Below are 20,324 nucleotides of genomic sequence, written 5' to 3'. Positions count from 1 at the left end.
GAAATGAGAAGGCTGGCTGGGCGAGCAAGAAACAGGTGGTTGGGGTGGCTGGTCAATTCGCATCGTGGTTGGTCAAAACCACACGGGATGCAGATACTCGAGACCACGAACACCCATTATCATCATCATTATCGTCCCGGCTTGGGTTATACTTTTGATGTCGCATATAAAGTACATCGTAAGCTCATGCAAAAGTTAGTTACAGCGTAAACTTCTTGAGAAGTGATCGCGCAACGATGCTGTCCGAAAAGCTTGATGCTGTGAATATATCTACCCTTTCCTGTATTTATTCAAGCTGGCCCATGTTGCCGGAGTCTAATTGCTCAGCTTGTCTCTTGCTTGATCTTGAGGCTCTCCGAATTGAGGCGTAGAAGCTCTGTGATCAATCGACGATGCCAGTAACTTGTTTCTGTTCTGAACAGCTTGTGTACCAAATAGAGAAAACAAGGTTTCGGCGGGCAGCGCTCAGGCAGCGAACCGTGGGTCCATATCGATCGATCCCGCCATGACAGTTCTCTGCCTCCCTCACAAACCATAAGCTGACATAATACCGCGTCCAAGATAAGATGGAATCGGGGTAGCGCTGTTGTATCAATTATCACTGTGAAGCCAATGTTATACCTTAGCCAAAATTCGATTGGCAGTGCTGAAAGTTACCGCAGGATTCATCTGTAATATAACACTGTATAGTGAAGACTGTATAGTGAAGACAAGCGACAATGATTAACTAGATCAGGATCTATAGGGGAGAAAGCTATCCGAGTCGCGCTACCGCTTCACTGTCTGTAGTTAAAAGTCTGCCTGGCCCGCCAGGTGAATATTCACCTTCACCGTCCCACGATATATATTACCTCTCTGGAACGCCTCTCGAAAGAACAAGTAAACTATACCGATGGAGACCAATCCAGTATCATATACTAAGATCTCTTGTTATTCCGAGATGACACCTTTTAAACAATTTCCTATTCGATCTTGAAACTGTCTGAATCTCTTTCATCATTTCCTCTTATATCGGTTCAAAACGGAAATGAAATCCTTGACCGGGTCAAATCTCATATCATCATATGCTACTTCAAACAACCAAGATTGATAACTAATGAAGATTATTGCCATTTTTGTTTTCTAAGAAACGTAAACAAGTCCTGTGTGCTCTGGCCAACGTTCACCGTTCCTGCTAGACACCTGAGACGGGTATAAAAACCAGCAACTCTGCCTCATCGCTCGAGTATTATACACTATCTCTAACTAAACGATACTCAGCATAAACAACCATATTGCTCATCATCAGCAGAACTTCATGACAGCAGATACGCGGCATCCTAGATGTGCTCCGGGAGCTCACAACGGACATGAACAGAAAGTACAATGACCTGTCTGTCACCATGCCCGCATTGTCTACCTGGAAGGGGGCGATATATGCCGTGGGGAACTCACTCGGCGATATAGACGAGAAGTTCTTGTTACTACCACCATCTGCAACTTCTAGAGATTTACCGCAGCGGCGCAGGGAGCTTGCTCTTTGGAGCATGCAAGAAATCAACCAAATCTCATCTCCGAAAACGAGCCTGCTGGAGCAGAAATACAAAGCAGCGCCGTCCTGGAATCAGGAAATTCTTTCCCTCAGCCTTCTGAGAATCGCTTCGCAGCAGCTAGGAAGGAAGAGGCGAAAAAAACCATGGCGTCAACCATATGTGAGGATCAAAGCCGAGCTCGAAGATGGCTGGCTCCCACAATTTACGAATTGAAGGACTCGACGCTGGCAGCGAGGACTCCGTGTGCAAGTTGGACAACCAATTGATGATTTGGGACACGGGCGCCCGTTCAACTGTCATTACAGATGATCTGTTCCCGCAAGAATTCCGTGACTTTTTGAAGGAGGAACAAACATGATCCGTATCGTTCATTGGACAGGCTCCATGTGCAGATCCAGTCCGTTGTTGCCCTGAGCAACGAGGCAGTCGCGATTTTCGCGGTGGCAATGGTTGCATCGCAGGCAGCAATTCCAAATTTTCGAAGCGGCATCATCTTTGGCCAAAAAGTGTGTATTGATCACTTGGTATATATGAGTATGCCACGGAAATTTCTGTTGCTAAAGGGAGAAGACATCGGTGAGGATAAGGGGGGGACTTGATCGTGACGGAGTACGTTGATGAAAATGGTGAGCTGCATACCGTTTAGAAGATGATGGACTTTAATGATATGCTTCTATGGAGGAGGTTCTGTTAAAGGGGAAGGGCTAAACGCAGATCCTGGCATGCATAATTATCCCACATCAAGCTTATAATAATTGCTTGTTCCGTGAGAGCAGCTTCGTGCGGATGTCTGGTTGAGTCTTTGCACGTGGCAACTTATACATTAGCTCAACCGTCAGAGAGTACAGAGTAATTTATTCATCACTGCTGGTTCATGTCGCTGAAATCAATTAGTGTCCCGATGTATATACTGAATGTATAACTATACTGAATGTGTAATACCTATATAGTTTCTAGTTTTGGGAGAGCATGATCGTCTTATCGGCAAGGGAAATGTTTGTAGCAGGAAACAATGTCTCTATTTTAGTGAGCAACTAGATTACCTATAAAAAGGACCAGAATGGCTACATACCTAGCTCCTAGACTCTATCCAATACATCATCCATTCCTCAAAGCTTTTCTTTGTTCAATCGTTGTTCCCAATCTTTGCTGCATATCCGAAAGCGCCCCGTGCTTCTATGGCTGCCCTTACGGATCTTTCAGCCGACACCTGCCAATCGAGCCAAGGACTCCCCGACGGCGCTTTACCCCGGACCTTTGAACTTTCCACTATTCAATCCGCCGCCAGGCTTGTCAAGTTCGTTGATTGATGGTTTCGGCCAAAATGCAACACCTTAGAAGGGGGACTTAACTGAACGTTGTGGCTGCATAGCCATGTCGGCCCATCAAAGCTCTATGCCCTTTTCGTCTGAATCTTTTGTCGTCCTGATGGCCCCTGGTCTGATCTGCCCGATCATCAATAGCATCATTAGGGTACTGCAGCAGCGGCATCCTGGATTTCTTGGCCTTGAACCGAAAGGGTCAATTGTCCCAAGATGGACTCTGGGCTTGCTGGCTCATACTACAGATGCGGGAGGGTATGGCCCGAACCATGCGCGCCGGTGGGTGTTAGTAGGGATCCCGGTAGTCACCACAGCAGGCTGGACATGCAAGAGGTGAGAATGTTATTACCATGTATGAATTACTTCAATTTCCATCACATATTATTTGCATAATTTGCATTACTATTACAAAAAACCCCGTGTCAAAACTCTTGTGCGGTCTTCTCTGTTCAGGTTCTTTGCGTACAGCTTTTCATGCAGCAGTGAATATTTGGTGCTTGGTCATAGCCTTTGTTTTGAGCCTCCTAAGATCACTACTTGATGACCCCGACTCCCCGTGGCAACTGAGCTCAGCTTATACTCTCGCTCTTTGTTGTTATTTTTCACTCTTCTTCACTTTCAACACCCAACCCTTACCTTCTTTCTTCACCTCCGAGTTTTCTTCTTTCCCCTAGCGTTAGTCTTGCTTGCATCAACTACCAGTATCTGTTCTGTGTCTTTTCCTCCCTTCACCAGAACGGCTCTACGCAATGTCAGGTAGGAGCGCGTATGTGCGCAAGAAAAAGGCCGAAGTGAACGACGTGGGCCCAACTCCACTCGCTGGTGCTACCACAAGCTCAGCTGATCTATTGTTCGGATACGTCTCTGATGATGAGCTGGAGGCCCCTGGCTCTCTTCCTCAATTCTCAGAGCCGTTGAATTCACCAACGCACGCATCGTGGGTCCCAGCCCCATCAGGAGCAGGCTATGTGCTCAACAACGCCATTGTACCGACTCCGGCTGCCACCGTGAGCGGAAGAACGACTCACAAGAAAAGCAGACTGCGAGCTTTTATGGATGGCAACAGTGAAAAGATCAGACATAAGCTTGCGGCAACTTTTTCCGGAGGAAAGTCAAAGGAGAAAGCGGTTGAGATGTCTGTTCTCCGGTCAGAATCCAACCCTTTTCCGTCTCCGATGGCAGACGATTTTTCTTTTGAGCTTCAACGCACACTTACCAGACATAAATCATTTTATGAACGCCCGGATCTCATGGCTGACGAGTCTGATAATTTCTATGCGCGCTATAAAATCAAAAGATTTGGTCCCGATGGTGCTTGCAGCTTTTGGCAAAGCATGATAAAGGTAAGTAAAAGGATATCTATAGTTCTAGGGGTTAGCTTTCTAATCTGAGATAGGACCCTGAGCTATGGGATGAAACGGGTGACACCATAGTGTACTTGAGCTTCGACCGATTAGATGCGCGGGGCCCAGGACCCAGCTTTCGTCTACACTCCTCTGAGTTGAGAAAGCTCAATTCTCCTTTCTTCAATGCGTGCTTGGACGAAGGCTATAAGCATAATACTTACAATGATTTTGAAAATTTGCCGACCACGTTCTCATCTGCAACATTTGTATCGCGGAGCTCAATGGCCAGTTCTGCTTCGCCACGACGTCCACACAGCGGAGCTCTTCCAACTGGAGGACGGAATAGTCTTAACACCTCAACGCCGCACACATCCGTGGCGATAAGCAGTGACCATGAGCTGCAAGCAACCTATGAAATCTTCATATTTTGCGGGAGCAAACTGTCGCCAAAGGAAAAGATTAGCCAACATCTGACGACACGCAACGTTTTTGGCCTTCTTCAAGGAGTAAACTCCATGGTGGGTCTCAAATACAGCGACATCTTGCCTGGTCTTCTTGAGCGCCTTGACAATTACCTTCCTCCGACTGTTGAGATTCCAAATGCGAATGTGGCAAGAATAATTGATTGGCTAGAAAAAAGCAATCTAGACGATGTGAGGGCTGATTTTGGGAGAGCCGCAAGCTTCTTGAAATGGAGCGAAAGCGAGGAGATCTGCTACGTTTCTGGCTTCAGAGAGGCTTTTGTTCATTGTGTTGGCATGCATGACGACCAGAGCGAGCTCGTTCTGGCCAAACTGGGTGTTAATGCGTCCACAAGAAGACAAATTCAATACCGGGCTGATAAGCTTCGGATTCGTGTCAAGGAAGCTGCAAGGCTTTTGGAAGATTTTGACTATTCTGGAATGTGGATTGAAGAGCCAGAGAAAGACAAAAAGAGTGTAGCTGTCCAAAAGTCTCCCTCTCAATCAAAGGCCGCATATGAAAGGTGCAGAGAGTTCTTTCTCAAATACTATTCATCAGTCTATGGCGTCTGGCCGCCGATGAAGGAACGTGGAGCGATCAGCTGGCTCAACAGGCAGATAGTGCGACGCCTTCAAGCCGACTTTGGCGCATTGTTTGACTTTTTGGTGGATCGAGAAGTCGGATGGGATTGCGTAGAGGAGCGCAGTGGCCGCAAGTGGCAAATATTGCACAACAGCAAATATATGTTTCAGGCTGACAGCGAGGATCTGCCACTCACCGACATGTTGGTGAGATTCGATAATCTGAACAATTTCCCGCACATTCCGAACCCTTATCCATTGGTGCCTCCTCAGGCGAAACTGCTACCACCAGATGCCGGATCAAAGGGACGAATGGACATTGATGATGAACGAAGTCTGTCCAACTCACGCGCACTGTTGTCATACATCGAGGCAAGCAATATTGACCTCGTGCCGTCAAAAGTCATTTCTAATCCCCTGGTCGACGCTTTTATCAATTTCGAAAAGACAGACTACGCCACTGATCTGGATCCCCATGAGGCCCGCCGTGGAAGATGGGCCGCCATCTATGGAATATTGCAGACATTGGCTGCTGTGTCGGTCGACACGCCCGGTCTTCGCCATACTGAGGGCGTAAAATACTTTTTGAACGCATCGGTATATGGACTAGGGCAGTGGATGCCACAACAGCTTGAAGACGCTGTCCATCATATGAGTCATTGCTGGACTATTCAGTCCACCTGGCAGCCTCCGACAGAAGACACACGCAGCTGGCAAGACCCTCCTGGAAGCTTTCGCGCGCACAGCATCCGCACACAGAGTGTTTCAGGCCATAGGTCAAATGCTTCCAAGTCTTCCTTAGAGCGCCGGAATACTGTGAACCCGAGACCTTCGACCTCGCAATTGAAGCGACACGGCTTGATGGGTCAAACGGATGGGGTTCATGGTGGCGGCATGTTTGGTGGGTTCAACAATACGGGCCCACGATCATCCTTTGCTGCCTCCGACCGCAGTGGAGGGACCATGGGAAGGGTTCAACCTCCTACCATGAGTGGAGCAGATGTGCGGGAGTCGCCCAGCGAATATCGTGTCAATCACGGTGAAGAGATATTAAAGCAAGAAATACTTCGGAGCCAGGCCGAAACTTTTACATTCAAAGGTAAAAGTAAAACGCTTGCACTGCAGTCATTGAACAATTTGACTCCACAGAGCCCAAATTATGTTGAGGCTTCGATAACTCAGAACAGTGAGGAGGTTTTCAAATCTCCAAAAAAAGTAAAGGCTGCACCTTCTCAAACCTTTAATATTGAGAAGAATCAGACTGAGAGTAGTGCCTCTAATGGTCACAATGTCGCTGTTCACGCACCTCCAGCTCAAAATCAAATCGAGGATGAAGACTTTTCGTACGTTGATGAGCCTCACACGCTTATTCGCCGAAATACAGTCGCGACGTCAAATCCTTCGAGGCGTCCCTCTAATCGCTTTCCTGTGAATGTCGAATCCGACAATGTACCGCCTCGAAGACAACTAGCTCGGCCCACCCTGAACGATGTGGTTGAAGACACAGTTCCTATTCAAGAGCCTGAGAGCTCTGATTCTCAGGGGTACGATGGGACGTCCACCAACCAAGCTGATAGAGGAAAATCCCCAGTTAGATACGAATTGGAGGGCCATCCAGCGCTATCTAATCTCGACACGTCTACCAGCTTTGATGACTCTGCCTCCACCGTTGCTAGAGAAATTGTTGGGTCTCTTGGAATCGAGGACAGTGCGGAGCGGTCGGAGGCTCTATCGACAGTCAGAGACGTCATCGAGTCTATGGAACCAAATAGTAGCGTTCAGACTCCTGACTATTATGACTATTCTGAAAATTCACATAGTTCTGTGCCAACAACGCCCCACAAACAAGCTGGAGAACTTATTGATGAAGATGCTGTTGCGGAAATGAGCGCTGCTGAATATTACCCGCGCCGTCGGGTGCAGCGAGAGTCATTCCGTAAGCTGGCCAAGGTCCACAACGGCATTGGACGTAAAATGAACGAAATGCACGCAAACATGACCAGAACGACGGATTATTACAAGGTAAGTATTGATCAAACCACATACTGCTTGATTACCTCTAACCTTTCTGCCTATTACCCAGTTTAGCCAGCGTGATCAGTTCAACCAGGCAAATCCGGAACTCCCAGATCAAACTTAGATACTGCATGAGCAGATCCTCTTGGAAGCGTCGATGACCTGGAAGATTTATGCGAAACGAGTTTACGAATCAATGAGATTTGATACCACGTTCACGAGCGATGTCTTGTTTTGTTCGTCCATTTTTCTGCAACTACTCAACAGGTCATTCAGCACTGGCCTTGTTTGATCTGCTCTGATTCGACATCAACATGGTTCTTGCGTTCTGGTCTGAAATTTGAGCGTTGAAAACTTCCAGAATCTTCATGCATGCTGCCAACTCATGTTTGGCCAACAACCGGCCTATCACATCATTTGACGATTCTTGTTCGCAGCAGAAAGTACTTGGAAATTTTCAATTGTCTAATGTACCATTGGTGCCTGTTCATCTTTGTTGAGTTTGGTTACTCAACCGGGCAACCCGTTAACAAACTATCCGCAATGCACCACTCAAGCTGTCAGTGATAGCCTGTCAAGCTACTCTCAGGCAATAGATTCTACAATTTGATACATACTACACATCAGGATACTAAGATTGGGTCATGTTGAACATTGTCAAGGTTTTCTTGCACAGGCCAGCCTAGTCTAGTTTGCTGTCGTCATTCATCCTTTGTCCTTTCCGATGAGTGTCTATTTGTCAAAGAAATCCAAATTCAAGAACAGCTGCACATTTACACATGTCCCGTTTCTTGCATATGTATTCTCATTCAACTTGTCATTTTTCTTTTCTTATTTCTTTATCACACGTTTCTTTCTCCTCACTTCACCTTGCCTTTCCATGTCTTTGTTCTAGTCCATCTCACGACTCCATGTTCTCTCATCTTCCTTTTTTTCTCCCTCGCGTTATTTTCTCACGTAAAACATTCAACAAGCACATTTCCTTCCCAGTTCCTTTTTTCCCTTCCTTTGCCTCCCCTTCAACTTTGTCTTTGTCCATTTCTTATGTCTCTCGTCTCCCAGTCTCTTGCAAACTTCCCCCCGCTCCCAGTTCCCAGTAAAACTCAATAAAATGCTCTACCCCGTTTATTTGTTTTTCTCTCTCCCGTTTCCCCCTGGCCTACCACTTAACTTTAGGTAGACCACCCAAACGTCAATACAATACTCTTTTCCCCTTTGCCAGCCTGTTGACTCCGACAATTTACTTTTCGATAACTTCGCACCAAGGAATCTAATGCTACGTAGCCTTTAGTCCGCATGAAGGAGAAGTTCTTTTCGTCGAATCCAACGTTCCCGAGAAAGGTTTTTAGCAGGAGACTACTAGAGGGGTTCTTGTGTTGAATCAGTGATACTAGATACTACATAGGTAGGTAGGTAGCAAAAGTAAGTCGGTGATATTAAGTAATTGTCTCATGTCTATGGTTTCAGAAGTCTATGCAGTCTAATATGTAGTTTGTACGCTCAAAATTAGTTTGTGCCCTATAAATAAAAAGAGAGAAAAAAGAAAATTATGAAAGTGGTATGTCATCTATCAAAAATAAATCTATAGATTGCGCTGGATGAACACATGGTGAATACAACCCGTAATATGCCCTTGAGTACTTAACGCTAGGGAGATCGGATTAAATCAGGTTAACCGAGGGCTTCTTGATTATACAAAGGCGGTGAAGAAATGGAAGAGTAAAGGGATGGAAGCGGTCATGATCACAGCTTGACCGCGCCTCCACTGATCTCCTTCCACTGCCGCGCGCCAAAAGGAACATACGTCCCATCGCGAAGCCAGTAGAGTTGATCAGTAGACGGAACATTTGCGGGATCGACACCAACTTTACGCAAGACGTGCTTTTGATGTTTATTCGTGCCGGTAGTTTGGATTGAAGATGTGATGCGGAGGAAGAGAGGAACGGCATAGCGCGGGAGAGAGGAGAGATTATGTTCAGCGAGCGACGAGAGGAGTTTGGGGGACGGCGGTTCGGAGAGGACGAGAGCCGCGCAGCCTGCTCGGCCGTCGTGGTTGGGGAGAGCGACGCCGTAGACGCTGGCTTCGAGGACAGATGGGTGGTGGCCTAGGAGAGCGGAGACTTCCTATAAATGAAGGGGTTAGCGTGAGGCGAAAGAGGAGGGAATGGTAAGATGGGAATTAAATGATAAATGATTAATGATAAACGATAAGGCTGGTCTAAAGGAGAACTGTAACGTACGGTAGTTGAAACGTTTTCGCTCTTCCATCGGAATGTATCCCCTATTCGATCGTGAAAGTACCATCGTCCTTCGGCATCCCATCTGACGACATCACCCGTGCGGAACCACGCATCGCCTTCGTTCAGGACGTTGCGTAAAATCTTGCTATTGCTGGCTTTGGTGTCGTTGAAGTAGCCCTGGTATGTCTTGCCAATCTGCTTCGCTTTGACATAGTAGAGTAGCTCTCCGGGCTCGTTCGTGTCGGCTTTCCGGCACAGACCGGTTTTGGGGTCTCGCCAAGGCTGCTCCGTCTCCCAGTCTATTTTGACTACTGTCACGGTATATCCCAGAAGCATCAGAGCCAAGAGGCCGTTGCGCCCAATTGCGCCGCGGGTGAAGTCGTTTCGGGACAGGTTCCATGCGCCAGACATGCCTTCAGTCGCGGCATAGAATTCTCCAATGGCATCTATACCGAACCGGGTCTTGAATTTCTCCCAGACGTCAGGGCGCAGACCGTTGCCAAATGCTAATCGAACATTATTTTTCGAGTCCAGGCATTCGCCAGTTTCGGGATCAATCTCGGGAGGCGCAGCAAGGAGATATCGGCACGTTTCACCAACGTACTGTATGACGGTGGAGTTTGACTGTCGCACTTCCTTCCAAAACGTCCTGGTAGAGAATTTGCGGCCAATGCAAATGGAGGTGCCGGCGTGGAGGGTTGTGCCGAAGCCCAGCACGACGGCTGAGGAATGGTACAGAGGCATGCACTAGAGAGAATTGTCAGTTGACCATGCCAAGACGAAAAAGCAAAAGAAGAAGAACAGGAGGAAGAGTAACTGTATCGACAGGACATACTGTGTATATTCTATCATCTGCTCGTACGGTTGTCCATAGAGAGCAAAATGTGCCTCCCAGAATTAGCTTGTACCATCCTACCACAGCGGGCTTCGGTAATCCAGTGGTGCCGCTGGTATATATTAAAATAGCCATATCCTCTGGTTTTGCCCACTCACGAGCCTCGTCAGGCACTCTGATTCCCTGTGTGCTCTCAATTTCCGAGATCGCCGCAGCGTCAAAGAAGGCCACCTCGGTTGGGCCGCCGTTCTCACGAAAGGAGGGCGAAGAGAGTTCATCAAGAACATTTGGGGTGATTTTTTCTCGGACATTTTCATCCACCAGTAGCAATCGTGCCGTCGATGTTCTGACGCAGTGTAGGAGCGGCTGGCCGCCGAGATTGTAGTTGATGAACGCGGGTTGTGCGCCAATACTCCACAGTCCCAGCCAAAGGAAGATAAATTCGGGCGAGTTCATAAAGTCCATGGCCACAATCTCTCGAGGCTTTATGCCATGTTTATTTTTCAGCCATGTCCCATACTTTAATGTGATCTCGTACGTCTCCTTGTATGTCCATTCGCGGCCTTCAAAGCAGAAGAAAGTCTTATTTGCAGAACGTCGAGAGAGAGCGTGGCGTTCAAGAAGGTAAAACAAGTTTACACGGTTCTGAAGCTCCGCAAGACGCCATCGCAATGTTCCTCGGAGGAAAGAGGAGATAAGCACCAGGTCGTAGCTCAAGCCAATACGAGCATTTAGATATGCCAGGAATGCCGCAGCTGCCGGTGCAGCAAGGGCAAGAGGAACTGTGAGAAGTTAGCACAGATAAGAATCCATCCACATTTAGCATTGAAACAAACCTGGCATTGTCTGCTATATCCTACTAAATCAAGTATCCATTGATACTAAATAGCGATGCAATCAACGGGGAAAAGTATCAGAGGGTCAAATAACACATGGAGTCGCAGTATCACCTGTTTCGTCATGGCGTTGTTTTGCGGTAATTCTCCTCGGTTGTCGGAGACAATATTAGCCGAGACCGATACTGTAATGAGTCGCGTCGATTCTCAAGCGCAGCATCAGAGGTGGTAATCCCCAGGCAAATGAACAGAACATTTGGACAGGCCTGCCGTTGCTTACGAAGGCCGTGGAATTGCATTTGCATGCGGCATCATCTTTTGGTTAACGCATAGTCATGCACATTTGAACTTCTGAGACCCACGGGCTGAGACTCAGAGAAAGACGCGTTTTGTCGCGCGGTCACCTGACTAATATATGTTCTTGTTGCGGTAAGCAGCAGTTAGGTGCAGTAAGGCCACTCAAGCCAATTCAATATCCCAACTCCCCTGAGAGAGCCCGAACAATCTTCGGGCATGCATGAACTCAGATTCAACTACTAAAGCAGACAATATCTATTGGATGCCCATTTATATTACTTTGCAAGCATTGCGTGGGGAGCTCTAATCAATTGGTCCTTGTTTGATCGTGTTAGTAGCTGTTTAGAGTCAACATGGCGTCGGTCAAGGAGAATGAACCGCCTACAGCGACGCCGCAAGAAGAGAATGGGACGCCCAAAACTCTAAAAAGCATTGCATTTGCGAAGAAGACGCCTCCGCCCGAGAAAGCAGAGAGCGTTCGATTACGTGCCTTTGTCATTCTCTCTTTTTGGGCGGTGGTAATTTTTCTAGGGTTGCCCACATGGTGGATTACAACGAGCATATACCGAGCAGACTTGCCCTTGCAAGAGATGATGGAATGGGCGGATGGAAAGGTTCATCTCTCCCATCATGAATTGACAAATCTTCAAGAATTATTAGTCACTAACAACCAGGCGCGCAGGCTTGCAGACCTGTCTTTCCCCTCCAGATACTGATTGAAACGCCTTCTCTGGCGGAAGCAGATGCGCAACACCTGCTACGAACGACACAGCATGCTCTTGATGATCTCAATGAATTTTCTGCGCATCATCTACGCCTATCCTTGACTCAAGATTCTTTATCATCGCCGCCAGCCAGTGACTCGGACAACTTAACAGAGAATGATTCTCAAACGACCAACGAAGGTGAAGGGGATGTTGCGCTGCTTATTCGGCTGCTTCAAGGAGAAGCAGGATCTTCGCCTCGTGCAGAATTGCAGCCGGACTCCCCTACCCTTGATGTTTACTATACGAATAATCAGATTCCTCCAACCTCCTCTTCTTCTTCTCCTTTGGCCAGTTTCATTGCCGATACTCTGCAGAATATATTTGCGGAGGAACAAGCAACGATTGCATATATGCTTTCCGCAAACAGTGGGATTTCAGCTGGTGCTCCAGCTTCTGCGGCCAATTCTCCGCATTCACAATTCGGTTCTGCTACCAGTCGTGAGCAGCGACCTTCACTGATACGTTCTCTCTCGCCGAATCTTACCGCCAATATTGAGAGACGGTCAACGAGATCTTTCAAATCTTCTCCTACATATCACCTCACGCTCTCATTATTCTCTCCGAATTCTGTCCCATCGTCATGGGACATCGAGGCTGCTCTCGAGGAATACTTGTCACCTCTGCTCGAGGCTCTAGATCCCCTTAGCAATTTCACTATCGATACACAGGTCCAGTTATACGCGTCATTTTCCCCGTCTGTACAAGAGCCAAGATTTGATGCGGAGTTGGGAGCTTGGACCTTACGCCGAGAAGACTTGAGCGGCTTCATCAATGCTGCTGAATGGCCGCTCAGTCCAAGCATAGGCACAGGCCCTACTGTGAATTTTATCCTCTACGTTCCAGCGGAGGATAAGGCCCCCTTGGTGGTAGGAAATAACGGGGCAAGCAGTTGGCTGATTCCACAATGGGGAGGAGTTTCAATCTTGAATCCACCGACCGCCAACACTTCTCGGCCTCGCATCCCAGAGCACTTGACAAAGGAGGATTTGCGCCCTGCCTTAGCCGTCTTCTCTCATCAACTACTTTCTCTTTTAGGCAGCCCGCAGTCGCCGTCATCGCTACCACTCCGCCTATTGACAATGACAAGAGTGCAAACCGCGTCGCTCATCTTTTCGGCGTCCTCAACACTTGGCGCTTTAGCTCGTTTAACACAAGCTCTGCCGTCCATTGCGATTCCTGAGACTGTCGCATCCTCGGTCGAGTCTACAATTACCCACCTAAATAATGCCTGTGATGACCTTCGTGAGGGAAGATTTCGGGGCGCTTTACAGCATGGGCGAATTGCCGAGGCGGAAGCAGAGCGAGGCTTTTTCGAGAAAAGCATGGTCGGTCAGGTTTATTTTCCTGATGAACACAAAGTCGCCGTGTATTTACCTTTGCTCGGCCCAGTCGGTGTCCCATTGATAATGGGTGCTCTAAAAGAACTTAAAAGAGTTTTGCGCCAAAGGCGGCAAAGGCAAACGATTTGAGGGTTGAAAACACGTACCAATTCAATTTGCTCATTCCGGGAGCTTGCACCGACAGATATGAAGCAGATCATCTCGAATAGCCGACGAAGAATTAACTGCTGTCTTTGTTTCGCGAGGCAGCGCTAATCGCCAAAGTAGCTCGGAAAGTCGTAACCCGAACAAAGAAATTCTACGTACCCGATTGATTTGTCTTTGTCATAATTCAAGGGCCTGCCCAGGTTTGATTCCAATGTCATTCACCACTAATTGGCTACATGGATGTGGCCCTCAAAGCACTTCAGTCTCGCTGTGGTTGAAGTTGGAGTTTCTCGACAAAAATAATTGCTGGAGTCGCCAACCTCTCACCTTTTCTCAAGGGAACAGCTTCGACTGAACGAAGCACTTCACTGCCCAGTTTCGAATACGGGAGCAAACATGGATCCAGTAATCGATTTGTGGTATCTTTTTCCTCATCAAAAATACCCTGATGAATACAGGTTTCTCTTCAAGGATCCGGTCACGGCCGATCAGGCAGAATATCGAAATAAATTTCTAGTTGTACTCCGGATTCTGAGATTCCTGAGGCCAGAGCAGCCGCAACTCGCTCTAGTTCCTGACCCAGATGGCCGAAATCTGGACCTCCCAGAATTTCAACTGACCTTTGACTGGTTTCGGTCGTGGCTTAGCCTGCTTCACCGAGGATCGTTGCTTCCTCGCCTCCAGGAAAGAACGCAAGACATTCTAGATCTTCGGGGGAAGCTTGATGCCATCGCCATATTCGCTAGAAGACTTTGTGAAAACGAAAGGGAGCGTCTTCCAAAAGGCTATGATATTCTCCTCGTGAATGAGGATAATAGGATATTTGTGGAACTTTTCAAAGAACTAATTGTGCAACTTCGAAAGACGCTTGGTTGGGTCCAAATCTCTGAAATTCCTTCGGAGTACGACTCGTGGCGGCCATTGCTGCAGCTGTGCGAAGCGGAATTTTACTTTGAGCAAAAGATGCAGCGCACACATGTTGAAGATTGTGTCATCTGGAAAAGGATAAAGCTCAGCGAATTCTCTCGACAAGACTATGCGCTTGAAGTTATCCAATCCATCAACGAAGCGGAACGGAGCTCATTCTGGATACGGCAGCTACGGCAACATGGTTTCAAGCGTCCCTGGAAACAGCTTTTCCTTGTCCGCGACGACGGCGAGGGCGAGATTCGGCCGCTGATTACCGATCTTCTTGTCCAGTGGTGCGAAAGGGAAACAGTTAACCGGGCACTGGATGTTCGATTCAAGCGCGAAATCCATCTCAGCGGAGTTGATTGTGCCGGTGCTTGCTTGGAACCATTACTTCCCGGTGAATTAATCATGGAACTCCATTGTGGACATTTTGGCCATACGGAATGTCTGTTTGGGTACTGGGACTCTGACGAAAAAGTTTCGTTCCCGTGTCCCTTTTGTCGGCATGATCCAGGACCTATACTCAAGAAGATGATACTCGATGTCCCTGGCTCTAATATCAACAGAGAGTATCACAGAACCGAGAGACAACTGGATCATGATGCTTACGAAGATTTCATCAACATCCTAAATGTTGACATGCGGTACGTGAACACGCAGTATATCTTTCCGCCCGAACTCCGGCAAAGGGCATTACGCCACCAAGCCCGTCTCGATACCGAGGAAGAAGAGACACGGGAACGCCGCGCCAGTGCTGCCGCTGCGGGCGCTCTCTGGGCGACAGACCCATCTACGACTGAGGGCCGGCGATTTCGACTCTATCCGATGGAACAGGATAACGACCCGCCCGAAGCTGAGGAGGGATTCTGGTTCGATGATGCCTATACTTGGCTTGAAGGCAACTTTGATGAGTGGATTCGCAGTACAGATCACGAGTCGTGGTCGTCGGGTAGTGGTCCCACACAGGATGCGAGACCGCATGGGATGCCAGCTCATCTATGGCGTGTCTGGAGAGAGTATCGTCAAACAGTCGAACGCGACGACGATATTTTCATCTTTCTCTTCTTCTTTTTATCGAAGCGATTCGATGGCGAGCTCGACGATGTGACAATTGAAGACGTTCCTGGGAATCTCAGAGACTGGTGGCGGCAGTGGGATAATCCCTTGCAGACCATTTACGACCTTTTTGAGCGTGACGTTTATATTCCAGATACTCGAGACGAATTTGAGCAACGCTATGGCCCGCGTTGGGTCGCGCCACAGTATACCGAAAGCCCGTCTGATGACGAATCTTCTGCGGTTTCAACCGAGAGGTCTTCAGCCTACGATCCGAATGACCCGGACGTGGAAATGTCAAGTGACTCCGGGGACCAACTGCTCCCTATAGACCTTTCGGACGAGGAAATGCAGGATGTGGAAGCGCAAGAGGAAGAAGAGAGGGAGGAGCAAGAGCAACTTTCGCAGCAGCAATGGCGTCCATTTTTCAACGCCTTTTTTAAATCGGGATACCAACCTGTCAACCCGCTCTTTCTTCAGGAGCTCAGGGCTCTCACGACTTCAGAGGATGATGGTAGCTCAGCTGATTTTGCCAACGAAGTCGCCGAGTTTGCGGACGATGCAAAACCTCTTGTGACTTCTGCTGTGTCCGCTCAACGACGTCGTAACGCTCGCCGTAGCCGCCGCAGTGGCGATGAACATGTCCATTTCGCTAGCCCCATTGTGGACAATGATGGCCTTCCTGGTCGAAATCTTAGCCCCTCCAGCGTCAGCGACAGCGGCAGTAGTAGCAGCAAACGCGGATTCACGAAGTCGAGAGGTAATTTCTGGGATAGAACGGGGTATCTTCAGTACGGGTGGACAATCGAGGGCATATTACCAACCAGGGTAAGGTAAGCAATAGTTGGAATTCTTTTCGGGGGAGTGGTATCGATTGGGGAAGGGTAGAGGTGTTTGTTTTGCGTAGAGAGACCTTATTGATTTAATCAACACTGCAATTGATTTATTTTACTGGTTGTTAAAAAAGACAAAACATTAAATTTTTGAATGCCTATCGCAGGATTTCGAAAGAACGCCTCTAAATGCCAATACTTGTCCACGATCCTGTCCCTTTCCTAAATACATTGCGCGTTTAACCATTGAAATGGAAACAGATCTCTGGCTCTATTCCTGCAGTCGTGATCCAAGAGATCTCCTGTGCTGATTGATTATCGAGGCGCATATGTCTCAACCAGCTGCACACCACGAGAATGTTGATCACCAGATGATGTCCTCGCATGATGCGCTTGCGACAAGTCGGCCATGTCCGCTTCGTCCAGCGGACCGGGGTGAGGATGCGAAAAGGCAGTAGATTGCGCTTGGAGGACAGAAGGCGGGGAGGCTAATCTTGGCGGCGGCGGCGAAGAGACTTGCACAGTAGTGGCACCTAGTCCCGCACCAGCTGAGGAAGAGTGAGGCGGCGGGATGGGAGCTTGGGACTGGGAATGATACGCCGTATCGTCATGTTCCGGCACCTGGGAGAGTCGCGGATCATACGGGTTCGAACCGATATTATACTTTGCAAACGGGTTCTGAGGTTGCTGCATCTCATACGCCTCCCAGTTTGTACTGCCCTCTTCATCCTCCGAGGAAGAATAATCGTCAGACACAAATCGGTTGCGACGACTTGTTCCGCCTCCGCCGGCAACAGAGGAATACTCGGTATTAGACCGCGCAATGACGGATTGCGAGTAATTTGACGAGGGCATGCGCTGGGCCATTGCGGGAAGCTGAGCTTGGTTGCGTTTTCGCTGCGAGTCGCGAATCTGTTGACGGAAAACATTCTGCTCGGTGGGCGCGTCTGAAGTGATTGTAGGCACTGCAGTAGAGGAAGTGTATGGCCGTTCTTCGTCCGCGGGTTGGGTCACCGCGGGACGAAGGGGTTCGACGCCAACATTATCGTATCGTGTCGCAGGAGGGGATGCAAAGTTCGGGTCTTCGGGCTGAACGGGTTCCCGGCCCCAACTGCGAATGGGATAGGCGCGGCCTTTACGCCATGACTCCTTGAGAGGAGGGAAGTATTGCCGGTATGCACACCATGCGACGACGATACCGATGAGGCTGCCGGTGATGACGTCGAATGGATGGTGTCGAGCGTCCATGATGCGAGAGTCGGCGATCAGGGCGGCGCCGAGAGTAGGGATGAGTACGATGAGAGTCTTCCACACTTCGCCGCGGTTGTCGAGCACGTGGAGTTTGCCGGCGAGATAGAGGGATAGGAAGAACAGACCGGCGAAAGCAGCTTTTTGGAGGACTAGTATTAGTAAAGGGTTTAAAAGCGGAAAGGAAGGTGGGTTGGCCTGGCGGAGATATTAGGGTAGAATTGCGTACAGCTGCTGTGGCCGGAGGGAAAGCTCCTGAAGCCGTCTTTGAGGATGGCATGGTCGGTTTGGGTGCAGATGGTAATGTTGCTGAGTCCGAAGGGCTGCGGATCAGTCTGAACATTGGGCTTGCACCGATCAATGAGGTCAGGTCGAGGTTTGCCAGTGGCATTTTTCAATGCGCCGGTGATGGTGAAGGCCGCGGCTTCGGAGAGGAGCAAGCCGAGTACGCCGCAATTGAATTCCCATAACCGGTCCTTGAAGCGGTATTTGCCTCCGAGAAATCTTTTGCCGTTATTAGAAGGAGCAATGGATTTGTCGTGTGAGAAAAGACCGTCGATCACCAGAGTGATAATGGCGATAATGACAATTGGGCATACGATGGCGACCAAGACAACCAGCGGGACCGGCACGCGCTCGTGCACCGCGTAGGGGTATTGCAGGGTGTAATTTCGTAACGAAAAATGCTGGTGATATGGTTCGACTGCATCGAGAATATTGAAAGCTATTGCGAATACTCTAAAGTGTTGCAGTCAGGATTATGAAAAAAGGTTGATTTGTTTGTTTACATGTATCCAGACTCACATGATGATGACATAGTCGAGAATATACCTGAATCCCTCAATTTGGTAAGCGGTCGCGTGCAACTCTAACTTTCCACACAGCTCAAGCAGGGGAAAAACCCATGAACATACGATATGATGACTTTTTTCGGCAGCCTCTTCTTTGAGAAGGGCAATTTCTGAGGTAGCTGGTAATTGTCCATTTGCGGCTGATCAGACGTGGACCAGCACGTCCTTTGTTTGACTCTTGCAACTACTTCTCGGTGGTTGTGGTTCTCCGACAGCAATCAGTGGGATTGAATTTTGTCTGCCTCCACCGGATCAAGTATTGAAAGAGCTCGCTCGGCGAAAGGGAAAGATTGGGAAAAAATTGACGAAATTATACACAAAGAAAAATGAAGAAGAGTTAGAAAGTTTGGATCAAAGAAGTCAGCATGAGGCGGAGGACAAAGCCCAGGCGCTAGGCATGACTTTCTCCCCCACAACTGAGAGGACCAGACCAGCTGAATGCGATGTGCCGCGTGTGTGGGATTAGCTGACCTCCACTATTGTCTAAACAAGATTAATAACAACATGTTTCTTTTCATGGGTCAAGAATAGAGGGCGGCTGTGCAACCGTTTCTTGTCTGACCCTGCACTAACGGGAATCCGATAGCTGTTTGCAGTTATTGGTCGACGAGCGAAAGGAACGCGTCATCGCCAAGGCGCACATGAAAGCAATTCAGCAACTCATTATTATCATCATGAACCGGTTCAACTATAGTGACACTATATCTAAACCAATCTCTCTTTGAAGAGAGATTCGCGTGATATGACAGTTGTCTTTCAAAACAGTTTTCGCTTCTTTTTGGCTGGTCATCAGAAATCATCTCTTGCAGCATTGAGATCTCTCACAAAGAGGGCCGGCGCCATTACAAATCGCTGCCACAGCAACAATGATATCAACCGATTCAATGCTACCACTACTAACGCTCAGTTTCAATTGACATGTTCTGGCTATTGCATTGTGTATATGCATTCCCAAATTACCCCGGCCTTGAGATGCAATTGGCAAAAGAGTCGAAACGCCTGAAATGCAGACCGCGAATATACATACATGCGACTTGCCATTAATGTGCAGATCGGTCATAGCACCTGACGATTGATTGCAAATATTTAGGATGCTGATTTTTTTGCGTTTCTTCCCATCCATTAACTATTCATATGGGCTCTCCAGCAGGGGCCCGGTAGCATTATCCAACATCGTTGAGAACTCTGGATCACTGAGCAAACAGCGAGAATTTGCATGTTGATATATCCATCAACTGATATGCCGACGATATGGATCAGGATCCCGACTGCAAGGCTCATTTATAAAACAGCCCCCGCGTCGACTTCTCCTTCTTCACCTTCACTCATCTAGACAGATAAATTTCTTGTGGAAATACTTGCAATGGTTGAGGGTAAAAGAACTGCAATATTGCGGTCACTATACAGACAACAATGACCAGTTGCGACATCACCATTCAGTGCGGCCTTCTGTCTCCTGGGTCTACAATTTTCCCTCGGTATGTCGCAGAATTGCGTTGAAGACAGTTCATGGAGTCGGCGTGCTTGAGCCCTTCGCGATCTCAACTCCAGTTTTTTCTTCGAGCATTTTCGCAATTTTTAGGAGAAATGTATTGTCAAATATCATACGGATTCTTTGTTCATTATCATATCACTCAGGCTTTTCCGGATGCGTCATTTTGCCATAAATTGCCCTGATTATTTATTACCATGTTCTTTGTTCA

At 48.1% G+C, this 20,324-nt stretch overlaps 6 protein-coding genes across 6 annotated transcripts; 4 read left to right on the top strand and 2 right to left on the bottom strand.

Annotated features, from left to right (window-relative positions):
• The first annotated feature begins 1,503 nt into the window (after positions 1–1,503).
• L228DRAFT_242481 (hypothetical protein) lies at positions 1,504–1,935 on the top strand. Its single transcript, XM_018331446.1, has one exon. It carries the CDS (start codon positions 1,717–1,719, stop codon positions 1,888–1,890), a length of 174 nt encoding a protein of 57 aa, XP_018191635.1. The 5' UTR covers positions 1,504–1,716; the 3' UTR covers positions 1,891–1,935.
• A 1,301-nt stretch (positions 1,936–3,236) lies between these two features.
• L228DRAFT_279327 (hypothetical protein) lies at positions 3,237–7,665 on the top strand. The gene is made up of 3 exons (XM_018335678.1): positions 3,237–4,197; positions 4,251–7,265; positions 7,327–7,665. The coding sequence occupies exons 1-3, from the start codon at positions 3,604–3,606 to the stop codon at positions 7,381–7,383; spliced, it is 3,666 nt and encodes a 1,221-aa protein (XP_018191634.1). The 5' UTR covers positions 3,237–3,603; the 3' UTR covers positions 7,384–7,665.
• A 1,337-nt stretch (positions 7,666–9,002) lies between these two features.
• On the bottom strand, positions 9,003–11,177 carry L228DRAFT_264508 (very long-chain acyl-CoA synthetase/fatty acid transporter; the record flags this gene model as incomplete). Its single annotated transcript, XM_018334589.1, has 4 exons — positions 9,003–9,383; positions 9,500–10,246; positions 10,335–11,116; positions 11,171–11,177. The coding sequence occupies 4 exons, from the start codon at positions 11,175–11,177 to the stop codon at positions 9,003–9,005; spliced, it is 1,917 nt and encodes a 638-aa protein (XP_018191633.1).
• A 643-nt stretch (positions 11,178–11,820) lies between these two features.
• On the top strand, positions 11,821–13,703 carry L228DRAFT_264507 (putative GPI transamidase component PIG-S; the record flags this gene model as incomplete). The annotated part of the gene is made up of 2 exons (XM_018334588.1): positions 11,821–12,081; positions 12,150–13,703. The coding sequence occupies 2 exons, from the start codon at positions 11,821–11,823 to the stop codon at positions 13,701–13,703; spliced, it is 1,815 nt and encodes a 604-aa protein (XP_018191632.1).
• Positions 13,704–13,910: 207 nt separating this feature from the next.
• On the top strand, positions 13,911–16,682 carry L228DRAFT_4475 (hypothetical protein). The gene has a single exon (XM_018336607.1). It carries the CDS (start codon positions 14,118–14,120, stop codon positions 16,524–16,526), a length of 2,409 nt encoding a protein of 802 aa, XP_018191631.1. The 5' UTR covers positions 13,911–14,117; the 3' UTR covers positions 16,527–16,682.
• L228DRAFT_242477 (PAP2-domain-containing protein) lies at positions 16,442–19,132 on the bottom strand. The gene is made up of 4 exons (XM_018331445.1): positions 18,685–19,132; positions 18,575–18,601; positions 18,000–18,508; positions 16,442–17,910 (listed from the first exon to the last, which is right to left on the bottom strand). Exons 1-4 carry the CDS (start codon positions 18,753–18,755, stop codon positions 16,838–16,840), a joined length of 1,680 nt encoding a protein of 559 aa, XP_018191630.1. The 5' UTR covers positions 18,756–19,132; the 3' UTR covers positions 16,442–16,837.
• Between the last annotated feature and the right edge of the window lie 1,192 nt (positions 19,133–20,324).

Source organism: Xylona heveae (assembly GCF_001619985.1).
Source record: "Xylona heveae TC161 unplaced genomic scaffold L228scaffold_1, whole genome shotgun sequence".
In the NCBI taxonomy this organism is placed as follows: Eukaryota; Fungi; Ascomycota; class Xylonomycetes; order Xylonales; family Xylonaceae; genus Xylona; species Xylona heveae.
The sequence above is the reverse complement of the archived record's forward strand: the minus strand, read 5'-3'. Positions and strand labels throughout refer to the sequence as shown.

Bases quoted from the DNA above. Each gene is read 5' to 3' on its own strand.
- L228DRAFT_4475 (XM_018336607.1), top strand. From the start codon at position 14,118: ATGGATCCAGTAATCGATTTGTGGTATCTTTTTCCTCATCAAAAATAC.
- L228DRAFT_242477 (XM_018331445.1), bottom strand. From the start codon at position 18,755: ATGGACAATTACCAGCTACCTCAGAAATTGCCCTTCTCAAAGAAGAGG. The intron at 18,602-18,684 runs GTATGTTCATGG...TGAGGGATTCAG, and splicing joins CCGAAAAAAGTCATCATATC to GTATATTCTCGACTATGTCA. The intron at 17,911-17,999 runs GTACGCAATTCT...TCCTCCAAAAAG, and splicing joins TCCCTCCGGCCACAGCAGCT to CTGCTTTCGCCGGTCTGTTC.
- L228DRAFT_279327 (XM_018335678.1), top strand. From the start codon at position 3,604: ATGTCAGGTAGGAGCGCGTATGTGCGCAAGAAAAAGGCCGAAGTGAAC. The intron at 4,198-4,250 runs GTAAGTAAAAGG...AATCTGAGATAG, and splicing joins TTTGGCAAAGCATGATAAAG to GACCCTGAGCTATGGGATGA. The intron at 7,266-7,326 runs GTAAGTATTGAT...CCTATTACCCAG, and splicing joins GAACGACGGATTATTACAAG to TTTAGCCAGCGTGATCAGTT.
- L228DRAFT_242481 (XM_018331446.1), top strand. From the start codon at position 1,717: ATGGCTGGCTCCCACAATTTACGAATTGAAGGACTCGACGCTGGCAGC.